Source organism: Pholcus phalangioides, unplaced genomic scaffold (genome assembly GCF_987345545.1).
Source record: "Pholcus phalangioides strain wild (caught in Gottingen) unplaced genomic scaffold, Ppha-v1.0 ptg000009l_1, whole genome shotgun sequence".
In the NCBI taxonomy this organism is placed as follows: Eukaryota; Metazoa; Arthropoda; class Arachnida; order Araneae; family Pholcidae; genus Pholcus; species Pholcus phalangioides.
In genome coordinates, this window is record NW_028301602.1 from 56,619,499 (window position 1) to 56,637,287 (window position 17,789).

Consider the following 17,789-nt stretch of genomic DNA (forward strand, 5'->3'; position numbering starts at 1 on the left):
TCCAGATAAGTGTGCGATATAGTTTTTTGTTTTTTTAGAGGATTCCTGCTTAGGAAAAAATTCAAACGTGTGTGCGTGTGTGTGTTGCTTTCTTGATATATCTATGTGTGTAAGCATGTGGTTTGTAGTTTCGCTATGGGGAAAGAAAGAGAAAGTGTGATCATGACATCCCCTTATGCGACATTACTGATTTCTAATCACTATTTGGAAATAGGGAAAACTGATCCAAACACCCTGTACTTTGATCAACTTTAATGTAAAAAATTCATATTAAATAACTTGGGACGGTTTCTATTTTAGCAGCTAACGGATATATATGGCCGTGTTTATAAGTAATTTGATGCTGCGGAGGACAGCGTCAATTCCGAAGTCAACTGATCTAATGTATATGCATATATATGAACTAACATTATCAACCCCTCAACTCCAGTGTTTCAAGCTATCTCCACCTATGACTCTGTTCTTTTCTAGAGGGAGAGATATTCAATTATTGAAATACTGTTACTGATTGTTCAGGATTAAAATGAAAACCAGGGTCTCATACATACATCAATTACACACAACTGAACAAATTCCTAGAAAGCATCAGAAATTGGTATTTTCTCCTGTACAAAAGCAGCTAGAAAAAAGTGTGCCTCATACCAGGGGGGTGGAACCTATTGCCCGAAAATGTAAAAATTTTGATCTGACATTTTTTCCTCACCCACATGTCATATACTAGTATATAAAATATTCATTTAGATATGTATTATTTTCAGTCGACATGTAAAATTTATGGTGATTTGTCCAGCACTGCCTCATACTATATTAGATATGAATGAATAATTTTCATTTATCAATATCATTCAAATCACAATTGAAGAATTATCATGCTTTATGGGAACTTACCAAGGCGATCACCGTTCCTTGTAGAGAAGCCGCACACGCACTTACACTTTTTCTCATGAACTGGTATTCTTAGTCCAAGGTTTAATTTAGGTTTTTCTTTCAGAATTGAATGCAGTTGAACTTGGTGATTTACAAATGCCTTTACACAATGAGTAGTATATTTACAATAGCACTCAAGCTTTTTCCTACAAAATAGAATGATTTAATACAATTTAATAATTGATATTAAAAATATGTGAATTAATCACTCATCCAATCACTTTTGGAGCAGAAATTTTGAAAATGGAGCAGCAGTAAAAACAGACTATATCTGCAAAATAACGGACAATTCTTCCCTAAAATGCTAAATGTTTTGCCAAAAACGACTAGAACAGATAATTCTAAATAAATTTTCTTCACAAATTAAAGTTTATTTAAAATTTTTCTGAAGTATCAGTCACTGCCAAAGCATGCAATACGGAAATGAAAAATTCAATTATTTGACTTTTTTTCCTTCAAAACATACACATGCATGCTTAAAGCTAAAGAAAGAATTTCAGCCTTGCCAACAACATATAGCAGAAAAAAATTTATTACTATATTTTCAATTTCCAAAAAACATTCTATGTACATTTAAATACAATACCCACAAGAGCACTGGAAATTACGAGCTCAGGCCACATAAGCAATAAGACTCCTCCCCAAGCAACTTTGAGAGAAAATCGAGGCTCTCAAATAATTCATGAACGTTCAATGCAATCCATCATTGCATACACCCTTCCAGGCTGTATTTCCAGTCTGGCACCCCTAGACCAAGGTCATAGCATGCCTTCTTGGGGACCCAGAGCCGATTTTTCCTTGGAGCTCTCCTTGAAAGGGTTATGAAAGATTATGTAAAATAAATGTACATTTTCTGTAGGGTCCCCATTCAGTCCAGGGTCCCGGGACACTGCCCTGGTTGTCTGACAAATTGTAAGCCTGCCTAGACCCCCCCCCCCAACCAATGTTTTTGTTGTATCCGAGCTCCTTTGGCACCTACGACATTTTTTCGAGACAAGCTCTGCTGGGGTGCCCACGGAGAATGCTTCCTACGCATGAAAAACTCCTGAATACACTTGGGTCCATACTGGCCCTGCTGCATTGCGAAGCAAAGCAATAGTGGGTTCAAATAAGAGCTTACGTGTCATTCAAGTATTACGTCATCATCGGGGGGGGGGGGGAGGGTTCCAATTGGTGACATTTGATGACAAGGGGGGAGGGGAGGGGAGGGGAGGGGGTTGGATAATGCTTATGCAGGGTTCCCAGCAAAATCCGCTTGATCATTTCCACGACTTTTCCTGACCAAATGCGCATACACTGACACGCATATATAATTCTAAACAATCTAATATCACTAAATCAGTGATTCCCAACGTGGGCGTTAACGCCCCCTTGGGGGCGATGGAAGGGAGCGGTAGAAGCTACAAGTATAACATAGGATCCTATGGGTTAGATTGCGTTGAGGGCGATGGGAGAAAAAAATTTCTTAAGGGGGTGAGATGGGACAAAAAAGGTTAGGAAACTATGCTCTAAATTACAGTCGATCCCCTCCCCCGTATTTGTGGGGGTTACATTCTGGGGGTGGGGAAAATATGGGAAATTGCAAATAACTGAAACCATAGATTTTTTGTTTATCTTGTTTATTGAACATCACGAGAAGAGCAGGGTAACGCAAAATTATAAGGGAATGTAAACAAGGATGCAGCAATTGATTGTTGGTGATGTTTTCTGAAAGAACATTGTAATTTCTGTTTGCCGTTTCTTCTTCATATCATCAAGTATGTTGGAGTATGTTGACAAGACTTCCTCTACTAATTTTCCATGTGAAGAACGCACCATAGAGAGATCTATATCATGAAAATCATCTGGTGGTGAGCCAAAGCAGCAACTGACTTACTTTCGCCAAGCATAGTCAATATATCTAATTTTTTTTGTAAACTTTTTTTTTTGTATTTTCGGAGCATTATCCAAATTATTAATAGCACTAGATTATTATTAAATAGCCATTATCCATTATTAAATAGCACTAGACAAATGAGCCATCCTAAACAGGCACAACTCAAATTTTGTAAACAAAACATGTAAATGACAATTGCTGAGGAAAAAATCCAATGAAGGAAAAAAACGACAAATACAGGAACCGCAAATACGGGGTGGGGCGACTGTATAGCATTTCACGGTAATATACCATTGAAAAGCACATTACAGACAGATGCTAATATTTTGCCGCCAACACCACTCCTTACAAAATCAAACTGTGTATATGATCTTGCACACAACACTAATTTCCTTGGAAATTTCACAGAGATAATTGAATTCAAATCATTCTTCAACATATAAAGGTTAAGGGCCCTTTCACACCACCCCCAATACCTACATATATACTTACTTTACATGATAGGCCTATTGAATCTATAAACTTAAAAAAAAATTGAAATTTTATATTTCAGAAGTGACTAATCTAAGGATGGGATTTCACTCTAAAAGGTTTATGAAAGTTATTTCATAAAACTTGAAAAAAAGCAACCAATAAATTGATCGGTTACATTCGAGAAAATGCAACAGTTCAGCTTATTGGTTGCATTTGTAAAAAAATTATAAAATTTTTATAGTGTAATCCGGGCTTAACACAGAATTGTGATGTGAATATTTCTAAGCACAGACATTTTGAAAGTCTCCACCCCTCCCCCTTTTTCTACTTGCAAAGTCTTTGATATCTCCTGATTTTTTTTTTTTTTGGAACATCATTGGATGTGTTTTTGGAATTTTTTTTCATATTTTCCAAAAAGACAGATCTTAGATTTTTTTTTCAAAACCTTTTGTGTGTGAAAATATTTTGAGATATATTCTACCATTGACTAATTGTGACGATCAAACTGAAAAGGCATCTTTATGTTACGATTAAACTATTAAGATTATTCTATGGGGCCTCTAGATTAAACCACTAAAGAATAGCTCTAGGCTGCCTATGAGCACTGAATCAGTGGTGAAGGAGAAAAATAATTACAAAAATTGGGAAAAAAAAGTTTTTATGCACAAATTTCAAACTGGAGATTTTTGAGAACTTTAGTGCTCGTGTGAAAGGGCATGCGGATCTGGAATTTGGACCCACGTCCGCTCAGTGTGAAATGGGCCTAAAGGTTCTCTACCCACAGGCAGGAAAAAAAACAAGAAAATGTTTTTTCAGAAGAAATAGAAAAGAAGTTAAGAGCTGGTATTGCTTTCAACAATGGAAAAAAAAAAAGGAGGGTCTCTCCACTTTAGATCCCTTTATCTATTTACTCAGAGGGCAGATTGTTTCTTGGCCAACATTGTAAAATCCCACCCTTCAACTGATAAGACATCTCTCAGTAGGGGATCTGGAGGAAAACGCTGATAAGGATTTTTTTCCTCTCCCTAGGGATCTGAAAAATAATCTTCCATGAAAAAAAAGTGAAGGTAAACCATTTGAATGTAGATTTATCCTCTGATTTTTTCTCCTTCAAATTTTCCCTGACTTATCCCAAGTATTTAGAATTTTCCCTGACTTTTCCCAAGTATTTAGAATTTTCCCTGACTTTTCCCAAGTATTTAGAATTTTCCCTGACTTTTCCCAAGTATTTAGAATTTTCCCTGACTTTTGACAAATATTTCATATTTTCCCTGACTTTCCCTGACCGTTTTCCGATTCCCTGACTTTCCAGGTTGCTGGGAACCCTGCGGTCATCAACCACACTTTATGAAAATATGAGTTAGGATTCAGAGGGGCAGAGCTGATGACGAAACTTTGCTGACAAGGCGGGGAGGGGGTCAAAAATGGCTAAAAATTTGCTTACGTAATACTTGAATGGCCCCTTAAACAGAGCGAGATGTAAGTGATCAAGTACCTTGTTCTACATAGAATATACGCTAGTACCCAACCAGTCATCGTGACAAACAGCGATTTGCGTCAGAAGAAAATGCTGTCCAAATAGAATGTTCAAGAATAAGCCAATTTCTTTACAGACTGCATTATTTTTCATACCGCGCAGACAAAAAACAATCAGAGCTGGGTAAAATAAAATTTAGAGGGAACATTGCTTATGAGAGCCGAAATCATCGTTTGAGAGTATACACATAGCGCAAGATTTTTTGATTCCGACCACCACAGGGAGGTGAACCCAGTAGATGGTGTGTAAACTGCAAGGAGATTTTCAGAAGCACCCGTTTTCTTACTCTAACTGGCACAGACTATTGGACAGGCACAGATACAGGGGAATATGTCTGGAGGGACGATCTATTTTGTGTAGGTTCATTCGATCATCCTGTATTTTACAGGCCAGACCAATTTTTTTCATATTATTATTATTCGGCTCTTGGGAGGGCGATCACACCCCTCTTGATCTGTGTGCTGTCAGAATCAGAAAACCTGCCTGCCCTTTCAAAATAGCCTGCACCACAAACCGGAATTACCACAAATGCGCAGAGAATCGATACTTTGCCGCACCTTGTAGCAACAGAACTGTTTCGGAGCAGCTTGTGCATCCCTACTTGCATCATAAAAGTGATGGTAAATATATCAGAGTGGCGTTATTCAAATACAAATACAAATACAACGCCACAACAGGCAAATTGCCCAACGAGGTGGCTGACTTAAGAACATCATGGATCCCCAAGCCCCTACCTACTACTGCTACACCACACATGCCCCCCCCCCGCGGAACCCCCCAACGAATCGGTACATGCGGGAATGTGATTGTACGTGTAGTGCAACCTGACGTAAAGTTTGTTTCTGTGTAATGCTTGTTATGTGTAGTGTTGTAATCTGTCCCCAGTTTTACTAACTATGAGTGAAGTGTTATGGTTGAATGATTTACCGTTGTAGGACTGTTGCTCTCTGTGGCGAGACTTTTTAACGGGGAGATCGGCTCGCATTTGCGCCTTGAAGTTGGGAACCACAGAAAACCAACTTCAGCCGACCACCACTGTGGGGTTCGAACCCGGATCCTCGCATCTCGAGTCCGGCACTATAACCACTCGACCACCACAGCGGCATTCAGCAGAGACTATCATAAACTGCTAATACAGGAAGGTAGTTGAATTTTATAAAAATATTACTGGTTAACAGGGTTGGTAAAAAAAACCAAAAAACCCGGTTTTTTGGTTTTTTACCCGGGTTTTTGATAGAAGTTCTATCCAGACACTGATGCTGTGGAAGTGCCAAAATGATGTGGTTGCACAAAATAGATTATACTACTGGCCAAGTACAGCATCATCTACTTGCACATTTTGCACTTTTTTTTATTTTGCGAAAGAAACTTCCATTGCTTCAGGAGTATCCATGCAAATTTTCAAGTCATTCTGATCAGTACTTATTGTATAGTTTTGGAATCAAAACTTAAATTATAATCACCCTGTATATAGCTGATTATTTTTCATAAATCTGTTACTACTATACAGTAGAACCTTGATTAACTGGGCTTAACAGTGTGTGTGTGTGTGTGTGAAAGTATAAAAAAAAAACAACTATTGAATATTAAGACTGGGAGATATACAGTAGGAGATGTGCTACTTCTTATGGGAAAGAAAATGAAAATGTATGTGAGGTAATGTAACAACTAGTACACTAGTCTTTGTCCTTTAAGGACAGCTGGTGTCTTTATTGGATTATAGGACCACCTGCCCCTAGCATGATGGTGTCACTACTGTAGCTGCTACTTTGTGAAGGGAAAAAGAAACCCTGTGAGATAATACACCACTACATTTAGATGTGTGATGCAATCCTTATTCATGAATTTGCTAAAGATAGAGCATCACAATGTAGCCAAAGGTTAGAAAACGTTGTAAAAATGAGAAATTTTGGCTTTTATATATAACTTTAAATGACTAAGATACTTCATATGAAATATATATATATTCTGGCCACTTTTATGAGACTTTTATAAAATCTTATGTCATTTAAAGATATACCATCAGAATGTACCCCAAGGATATAAAATGTGGTAAAAATGAAACATTTTGGCTAATAATGAACCAATATGATATTTTTCAAGGAAAAAAATGATATTTAGGCAACTTTTATTTGATTTTTTGAAAAAAACCACTTGGTTAAAACCAAGATTTAAACCGTGGTTTAAACCAAACAACCCTGCTGGTTAATAAATACATTTCCTTTTTGATATAAAACAGAGAAACAAAATTTAATTGCAGCAATGTTTTGCTTACAAACTACAAAAAAAAATCTTGGTTTCTTAGCGTAGATTTAAGACAGCTGCAAGTTTTGTTCTGAGAGGTGGGAATAAAATTTGCATGTGCAAATTATGCTGTCCCAAAACAGAAAATCTGCAATGTACCTCGCAGAACAATTGGTGCTAATGCAAAACAACCTGGAAGCATTTCAAAAAAGTGTAGAAAATACTATTATGAGAATTCTTACTGCAGAACATTTCCAATCAGCTGTTGCAGAACAATGCAAAAGATTATGCTTTTGGGATCAGCGTCACAGATTACAGGAAAGAATTATGGTACTTGGCATTTTTTGGATTGAGTGCCATATACAAATTTTCAAGTTTCCCCCAATTAGTATTTTACACATTACTGTAACTATATCTAAGTTGCACTCACATATTCATACACATAATGATATTCAAGGGACTGAAAAAAAGTATTCACGTATTGTGTTCTAGATTAAATATATTAACACTGAAAATTTATCAGGACCAGAAAGTAATATACATGAATATCGTTACAGAGGCTTTTCACTGTTTATATGGGCCATTCTCATGAAAATGGGCAAAAAGTGAAAAAAAATTATCAAAAATAAATGTCAAAGAAAAAATTCTTAGGGATTCTGGGATTTTACCTGCTGATAAATTAAATAGTCAGCAGTCAAGTCTGTTCAAAGTTCATGGAAAAAAAATTAAGTTTAATAATTTTATAAGGTAAGGCAAAATGATATGTCATATTTAACTATTTGAGTACTAAATTTGATATTTATGTATGACATTTGCAACATGTTCTACCTATTTTGGATACTCATCTTTATTTTGAACAACCACTAATACTCTGAACAGTTGGTTTTTTTTCCCGTCAATTGCGTTATTTCTTTTTTATTTGTGTTTCATGCTCCTTTTTGTCAATTTCACGAGAACAACACTTAACAAAGTAATCAGAGATGAAACATCATTTCAGCTTGATGTTGCAATCAAAAAATCTGGATTTTTATCCCCCAATAATATTCCTTCTAGTCCCTTAATGTCAGGAGAAAGATATTTTTACATGTTTTGCAACACTGACAAAAAACTATACATGTTTAAAACATGAGTTTTTCAGAAATAATAGAACTCTCTAAACTGAAATATGCGGTAAAGTGAGAATAATTTTCGATTACATATTTCTCACACAAAACATAGCCAAGAGGGCATTTAATAAAAACACTCGCCTCATTTTTCCTGAATAAATATAATTTTTGAATTAATTTACGATTTTATAATTGATTTAAAAGAAAGTTCAAGTGAAGGCTACATTCTTCTTCAACTTTTCAACACAAAATTTGATTCATTCACCTCTTGCAACACACTAACGGTCACCTATGTTTTTTTTCAATGTCACAAATGGGAGGAAAAAGCTGGGGAAAATTTTTATTTGACTATAAACTATTGATAAAAAATACTTAAAATTATAAAAAAAGAAATAAAGAAATAAGAAAATATACTGATCCTAAAAATCTATATTATTGAAAATAAGAATATATTTTTGTTTTAAGATAGAAAGTAATCATTTTATAATTTTAAAATGGGCTGGGGACAGCCAACAAAATTTCATTTCCTTAAGAAATGAAAATTTGTTCAAGCAAATTTCAAAATTTATTAATTAAGAAAACTAAGTAAAGTGAGGACTTGTCAGAAACTATAATATAAATAGAAAGTGACAAAGAAAAAGTTCTGGGCCAAATACAGTGTAAACTGCTGGGGACACAATTTAGGCCAGTTTCGTGAGAATAACCCATATCTACAGAGTGTCCTGTAAGTGCTAATGCATTTCAATTCAATAAATGCTCAAAAAGCATTCAAAAATTACCCTGCACCAGTATTGAGTGAAAATATAGTGTGTAACAAAATAAAAAATCTAAATTTTTGTATATGGTTCTTTTGTACTCTAACTTCTTATTAGAAGTTGTTGCCTTGTTTTTCCTTAGGCTGAAAAAATCTAAGTTTTTAAATGCAATATTTGCGAAGATACTCGAATTTAAAAATTGGAGAAAAGTTGGGAAAGGACAGAATAAATGAGAGAAAGGAGCATGTTGTCTGTTAGTTTTTGCTATTCTCTCATAGCTTTCCTCCAATTTTTTAATTCAAATATCTTAGCAAATATAGCACTTAGCAATATGGAACTTTTTCTGTTGGCCTCAGGGAATACAGGGCAACAACTTTCTAATTGGAAGTTAGGGGACAACGAGACCGTATAAAAACTTTTGATTGTTTTGTTTTGTCATGCACTGTATTCTCACTCTCAAAACTAGTACAAGGTAATTTTTTGATGCCTTTTCAGCAATTTTAACATTGGAATCATACCTCTATGACAGACAGTTGATGAGATAAAGGCCACATTAGCACTTATAGGATACCCTGTATATAGCTGTAGCTAACTCTGTTTTTGCCTTGTGTGACTGTTTGAAGATCTATTGAATATACTTACAAAAAATGTCTATCATCCATGTTTGTGCCACACTCTATACACTTGGTGGGACGCTCCAATTTCAGAAAAACATAAGGGCAAACATTTCTCTTCCTAACTTTGGGAACTTTTTCATTATTTTCTGACACATCCGAAAATCCACTGTCATGATTATTTTCTTGTATTATCTTGTCCTTTTTTTCAATGATTTTTGATATAGGCCTTTTGCTAGGCTTCTTAGATATCAGTGACTTGCTCACTTTAAGCACAGAATTCTTTGAAGTATTAGCTGATGATAACTTAGGAAGTTTGGATGGTGTTGGCACAAGAGGACAAAGTTGGGACTTCTGAACAGGGCTTGCAATGACATGTAAAGTTGTTGCAGGTGCATCAGCATCATTTGTGTTACCTTGCTTCTTCCGTTTCACAGGAGGGAATTTCTCGTTCTGAGAAGAAATTTCGATTTCAGATGATTTTACCTGTATGTCTTCGATTACTTTTCTTTTTTGTGGAACACAAGAATTGCTATCTTTCACACTCTCAACATTAGACTGCTGTGGAACAGCTTGTTTTGTTTGAGATTGAAATGATTTTAACTGAGATGGTTCCATTGCTTTCTGGTGAGCCAAAAGAATATCTTGTTTTTTGGTAGATGATTGAAAACTTATTACTATTATTGGGTGACGTCTAGGCTTCATAGGATAAACACCTAAAAAAAAATGGTATTATACAAATACAACCAATACAAAATATAAAAAATATTATTAAAAATTTTATAGCTGTTTTTTTTAATGAGCTACGTAACAAGCATTTAAAAGCATCTGGTCATTTTACTATAAAGAATGAACAGTTTTACACTTTTGTAAAGTTAGTGGAGGACTAAATGAAGACAAACGGGAAAAAAAATCAAATCAATTTATTAATTAATATAAGGTTAATAAAAATATTACATTTGATTAATGAAAACTACCAAGGAGACACCTAGGTCCCATACTGGTTGTTACAATGAAGTTAATTTATAAACACTAACAATTGACAATATAAAATATATTACAGTGTTTAGTAATTTTGGAGAGGAAAAAAATGATGAAATAAAAAATCAAAATATACACACACATATAATACATAAGTTATATATAAAATACAATATAATGATGCAACGGGCAGGGGGTGCTTTATTACTCAAATAAAAAAAATCTATAAATCAACATGAATTTATATAATATGATTTGAAATAGTACAACAGAGTTGACAACAAGGGAATTTTAATTGAGAAATTAACCAGTTGGAATGGGAAGTCAATCTGTAGCAAAGAAGAATGTGAATTTGAGGACAAAATCAAAAGTAGTTTTCAATATTGACTATTTGAAATAAGTATTGTTTAAGAAGTTTTTGAAAATCAAAAATGCAGATGGCTGTGTAAGATCATTTGGAAGGCCATTATAAAATTTAGGAATGAGGAAGCTAAAATGTTTTTGAGAATATTTTTCAAAGGCAAAGCAAACTGTTTTTTCTTGATTATAAGTATGGATCTAAAAAAATATAAATGCCCTAAGGGTAGGATATTTAGATGTAGAAGTTCATTTGAAGGATTGATGTAATTTCCTATCAAAATTCTAATAGCTTTTTTTGTAAGGAAATTAAGGGAGCATTAGTGGTAAGATAATCACTACCCCACAGTGACAGACCATAAAGTAAGTGTGATTGGAACACTGAATGATAATACGTTAACAAAAAAGATAGGTTTACATAAGGTTTCAGATTGTACAATTTGTAAATAATGAAACAGAGTTTTGCTTTTAAATAATTAGAATGCGAAAGCCATTTTAAATTTCGATAAATATAAATACCAAGGTATTTTATGGTGGATATTTGCTCTAGACGTTGACAGTTATATAAATTATTGATAGTACAAATTGGTTAATGCAAAATTATGTCATAGGCAATAGGTGGAACATTTTGTACGGAAAAGTTGATAAATTCACTTTTGGAGACATTGATTAGGAGATCATTAGCAATGAACCAATTATGAACTATTATTTGTTCAGTATTTATATTGCTGATAAGAGTTGGGAGATCATCTTCTGAGTAAAGTATTAAAGTATCATCAGCAAATGTGATGATTTTACCTTTAATATTCAAATTACAGAGATCATTGATAAAAATCTATATACATAAAATTGATTTTCTGTGTGTGTGTTCTCTATACAAATCTACAATTTTAGATCAATCGTCGCCAAATTTTACATATATACCAAAGGGGACCCGACTTGAACGATAGGCTACTTTAAAATTTTGTCAGAGCAGGGCAAATGCCCCAAATGGGCAAAAAACCGTAGGGCAACAATGGTTTTTGGGCCTCAACAATCACTTTCCGAACGTTTATTTTGGTTACCGTGGTTCCCTAGCAATGTGTTTAAGGCGTGTATATGCCTTTACAATGGTTTGTCATTTCTTCAATGCTGTACGTATATGTATGATAGTTTATGACTTTATAATGGTTTGCCACTTTATTCAATCCTCCCAGTAATGAGAGCTTTTTGAATAGACACCATCATCAGCATCACTTTGAGGGTAAGGCAAAGGATGATCCCCCCCATAGAAATCAGTGTTAAAATTGCCGATTTTAATGTAGAAATGCGGAAATTTGGTGGGGTTTTTTCTGTCACATCAATAATTTTAAAAATTGTATTAAATACTCGATTTTTGAAATATTGAGTTCGCTTAGAGATATACGAAGCTCAGGAGATTAAATATGAAGTAATTAGCCGGACCTATATATATATATACTTTTGAGTTGGATATCCATGCAATAACATTGATTTCAACTTTTTATTTATATCTTTTCAAGCATGAAAATTAATGTCTACGTATTGTCTTTTAATATTCAACTGCATAAATTCACATATAGTTTAGGTTGCTTTAAAATTAATTATGGGCCCGTAAAAAGTTCATCGAAAAAATTCCACAGCTTTAATTAAGCATTTTTTGAAGCAGAAACAGGCAGAGATAGATAACTTGAAGTTCAAATGGGGGAATCGAAATACCTAGCACCCTTTGAAAAAAGAAAAAAAAACATTTTTTTTTACGTTTCTTTAAATCTAGATTTGTTTCTTTCATGAGTCACATAGGAAGTTGCCATATTGGTGAACTTGGACACGGTTTGCATGTCCCTCAAAGAAAGAGAAGAGGGAGATATCAGGTGACCCAAAAAAGCTTTATTGAAAAAAACCAGGGCAACGCCGGGTATTATAGCTAGTTATAAATAATAATGGTCCTAAATTAGATCCTTGTGGGACTCCTCTGATTATCTCCATGGCATTACTTAAATAATTATTGCATTTGACTTTTTGAGTTCTGTTGGTGAGATAAGATTTGAGAAAATAGAAAGCATTGCCCCTTATTCCATAGGAATACAGTTTTGATAATATTTTACGATTTACACTGTCAAATGCTTTTCTTATATCAAGAAAAATGCCTATTGTATTTCTGGATTGATCAATATTCCTGTAGAAGTATTCAGAAAAGTTTAAAAGAGCAGATTCTGTGTTTCTATTAGGGAGAAAACCATGCTGATTATTGGAAAAGAATTTATTGTTATTTAAAAAAAAAAAATCCTATCTTTAATTAGTGTTTCAATTATTTTCGAGATGGGTGATAATATTGAGATAGGCCTGTAGTTGCTAATGTTATTTGGGTCACTGATTTTAAAAATAGGAATAAGAATAGCTGATTTAAGTAATTCAGGAAATTCTCCTCTTTCAATGCAATTATTAATTATTACCAGTTGAAACATATATTCAGGAAGACTTTAGAGAATTTTTGTAGTTAAAGTATTGTAACAAAAGGCATTGTCTTTGAGTGATTTTGCTATTCTACGGATTTCATTACTGTCAGTGGGAGCAAGAAAAATGGATTTATCACTGTGAGTAATGAATTGATCAAAACTATCATCATGTTCATGATTTTGTTGTGAAATATTTATAAAGTGGTAATTAAAATTATTTGCTAGCAATTGTGAATTAGTCTCAGAAGGCAGTGTATGATTTTTTTCAAGATTCAAGTATTGTGTTTATCAATTTCCAACATTCGGATGGGGTAGCACAGTTTGAAAATTGAGTTGAATAATATATATATTTTTTCATTGCTTTAATTTGATTCTTGAGATAATTTGTAACGTTTTTGCAAGCATTTTGAATTAAGATGTCAAATGGGTATTTTTTAGATTTAAAAAAAAGTTTTTGTTTTATCTTAGTCAGATCAATTAATTCTGGGGTAATCCATGGTTTATATTGCTTTTTAGTTGGGTTAATTTGAGGGTATACTGTGTGATTGTTAACCATGGTTTCAAGTTTAAAGATCATTTCATCAAAAACAAATCCTGGACCTTCACTTATAAAAACAAAATTATAATGTTGTAGATAATCTGAAATACTAGTCAAATCAGGTATTTTTTTTAAGTGTTTCTTGTTAGTATTATAAGTATTGGGATTAGCCAATAAAAATTTCAGATTACATGAAATTGGATAATGATCTGTTAGGTCTGTAGTTAAAATAGTTGAAGAAATTTCCTTTATTTTAATTGAGTTACGAATGAATATGTGATCGATGCAGGGGGGGGGGGGGCAAAATCAAATATCATTAATTTTTATCATTATAGCAAAGTTTCACTGTATCGAATTATTATTCTTGTGAGCTTACTAAGAAAGTCTTGATTAGCATAAAGCTATTTGAATATAAAAAAAAGACATTTTTTTTTTTTTTTTGTAAACATACCTTCTTTATCAGCAAATGAGATGTGATCTTTGAAAAGGTGATTATTTAGCTCTTGCATGCTCAGAAACAGAAGAACACAGGAAGGACACTTGAAGACTTTGGACGGTATCTGATGTTGTAGCAAATGTTGGCAATATGTTTGAGTGAAAAGAACTTGGTCTGTCTTGGCTCTAGGAGAACACATCTTTAAGCAATACGGACATACAAGATGAGGTTCTGTATTATGAGTCTATAAGGCAAAGTGTTTAGCAATCAATGTAAAATCTACAAAATTATACATAGAAATGGAAAATTATAATTAAAGTATATAATTATACATACTTAGTAGAAGAAAAAATTATCACTGATCATTTTTGTTGTACCACAGTCATTTTCTGCTCAGGAGAGCTAATTGGACCAGAGTCTACAATTTATTGCTGATTTCAAATGGCAGCCTTTTTTTAAATACTTACAGAGGGGTTGGTGTGCTAACCCCTCAGTGTGGGACTCCCTGCGATAGCAATCCCCTTTTTTTGTGGTCATGTCACCATTTCTATTGTACCCCTGTGCCAGGAAAGTTTCTGACAGGGACGAACCAGGTATCAAACTTGCAATACCTCTGAACATAATTTTTTCAACTTTCAGAGAGTATCTTATCGACCTGGGCTACCGCGCCCAAAGAAAAAAATGCTAATGAGAAATAACTATGAATAAGATTATAAACAAATTGATGATTGTAAAATGGGAAGTATGTCTAAGACAACTGATTTAGAAACATCAAGCAATGCATATTTATCTACCATTAAGAAAAGTCTAGCCTTAATAAACAGAAAAAACAAAACTTTTAGATTATACTCGAGAAAAAAATTCACTCAATTGCCAGTTTTTAATTCAGAAGATGAATGGAAACAATTCCTCAACCCATAATATACCCACAACCACTGGCGTATGTAAAAAAGGGGTTTTAGGGATCTACCCCCCCCCCCAGCAGAGTATAGTGTTATTTTGCAGGAAAAAATTTAAACCCCCCTTCAGAAAATTCTGCGTACACCTATGCCCACAACATTAATTACAAAAGGTTGTTATTTATGTAAGTCTTCTTCATCCTAGATCTGCTTAAACCATCATAACTAATTGTTTTCAGCATAACATCTCCATTATGGGCTGCGGCCTAGTGCTTAATATTATGAAACTGACTTTATGTTTGTGTGTGTGTATATCTATATACAAATCTATCATTATGAACCGATCGTTGCCACACACAAAAATTTTGCATATATACCAAACTGGACCTGACTTAAACCATAGACTACTTTAAAAGTTTATCAAAGCTGTGTAAACGCCAGAAATGACGAAAAACTATCGGGTAATAATGTTTCACAAGCCTCAACAATGACTTTTGGAACGTTTACTTTGGTTACTGTGGTTTCCAAACAATGCGTTTTAAACAAGTTCACTCATTTACAATGGTTTGTTATTTCTCTTATATGCTCCCAGTATATAGAGAAAACCTGAGCAGTGCTGGGTATTATAGACAGTATTATTATATAAGCAATTATTATTTTAGAGGGTATCATTATATAGGACTTTCACCATATACAAATGAGCTGTTACATTAACAATAACTGGCGCATCTCTGACAGGTTTTCGCACCGACAGTGTACACAATTCTAGAAATAAATGTTTTTAGGTAACAGGACATGACAATACGTTCTTTATCAAATTCTGTTGAATAATTGTTTTACCCATTTACCTGTGAAAAGCAGCATCTTTCATAAAAGCCCACCACTTATGAAAAGCTGTATCTCTGGTTGTGTGAGTGTTTATTTACACAATACGAACCATGCCTGTGCTATTGTTCTGTCTCCAGGAACACTCAATGCTACAGGCAAGGGATGGTCATAATATAAGTGCTCATCAGGTGCGCATATAAACAAAATTCCCAGCAAAATTTGCTTGATAATTTTTTTTCCCATTGACTCTCCCTGACCAAAAATACTGCCATGGGCATATATAATCCGAAAATGTCCAAGAGAGAGAGATAGATCACTCTAAATTATATAATTTCTCAGTAATATATATTTGAAAAGCACAGTAAAGACTGAATATTGCACCCCACCCCCGAAATAAAATTGTATATATGCCCTTGAAAACAATACCTGTTTGCTTTGAAATCTTACTCAGAGATCATTGAGAAACATCATTCAAAAAACATTGTTTCAACATACAGTTGACGCTCAGTTTTACGAATCTCCAATTTTTGGAACCCGCTCTTTTTTACGAACTGGTCCTCTGCCCCGAACAGCATGTCATAGAGCTAATATCAAAATAAGCTTCATTTTACGAACTCTAATTTCTATCAAGTCTCTATATATTTGACGAACTTCATTTTTCTTCCCCTGTGATTATTTCATTCTTCCAGCCACTTCCGAGTTTTTTGTAATCAAAGTAAACTTCAATTTGGCTTTTTAAGAAAATAGAGAAAGATAGGGGAGGTATATATATAGAGATTAGAGTTCATCAATTTGTCATCACCAACATGCAGGTGTTGTGTGAACACGTATCAAGAGAATAAAAATACAAATACAGCGCCACAACAGGCAATATGCCCATACGAGGTAGATGAGAAAAAGATGCCTATAAAAATATGGATGTCATATATTTCCAAAAAAAAAAATATAGCAACCCAATTAAAAATGCAATTAACAAAAATTATAATCAATATGTACACATGATAAAATACTATACAATGCCCATAACGAATACTTATGGTTGTCTTATTCTAAGTATGGATAGCTTCTCGATTTACCCCAACATGTTTATCGTAATTCTTTTTAAACGTGTCAATTGTATTACAATTTACTACCTCCAGGGGTAAGCTGTTCCATTTATTAACAACCCTATTAGAGAAAAATTCACTGCGACACCATAACCTTGCATTGTCCCTCACCAATCGATACTGGTGTCCCCTTGTAAAACTCATTGAAAATTTTGAACACTTTGATCATATCTCAAGAAGCAGGGTTAAATTGTTGATAGGGGTGACCATGAATTGAAGATGCATTGACTACGTAAAATGTCCTCTTTGCGCATTACGATCGGATAAATTGGTGATTTTAAAAAGGGTATGATGCATTAGATTGTTAATATGACATTTCTAAGTCGAGAGTGACTGAGTCGAAACTGACAGGACCGAAAAAATTTTTGAGATAGAGAGTTTTGAGAAATAGTTTTTTTAGTAAGGAAGAAAAACCATGTCAAAAATGGTGAAAAATTCCATTGATAAAAACTAAAAAATACCATCCTATATTTTACTACATACTAATGAAATTATTGGCAAGGTTCAATAACAATCAATGTTCAATTACACCGTATGCAAATATATTAAAATACGTTCAAATTTGCATTCAATTTAATTCTATTTAAATAACTAATTTAAAATAATCCGTAAGCTTAGATTGATACATATTTTTTACTCTTTGAGCCTTTATAGT

The 17,789-nt window shown here is 33.8% G+C and overlaps 1 protein-coding gene across 3 annotated transcripts in view; it reads right to left on the reverse strand.

Annotated features, from left to right (window-relative positions):
* LOC149083349 (uncharacterized) overlaps positions 1–17,789 on the reverse strand; it is a 148,463-nt gene that overhangs the window by 7,873 nt on the left and 122,801 nt on the right. For all 3 annotated transcript variants that reach the window (XM_089236597.1, XM_089236598.1, XM_089236599.1), the window contains exons 24-26: positions 14,317–14,545; positions 9,562–10,249; positions 889–1,073 (exon numbers count right to left, since the gene is read on the reverse strand). In XM_089236597.1, the coding sequence (XP_089092723.1) occupies positions 889–1,073; positions 9,562–10,249; positions 14,317–14,545 (1,102 nt within the window). The remainder of the gene's footprint in view (positions 1–888; positions 1,074–9,561; positions 10,250–14,316; positions 14,546–17,789) is intronic.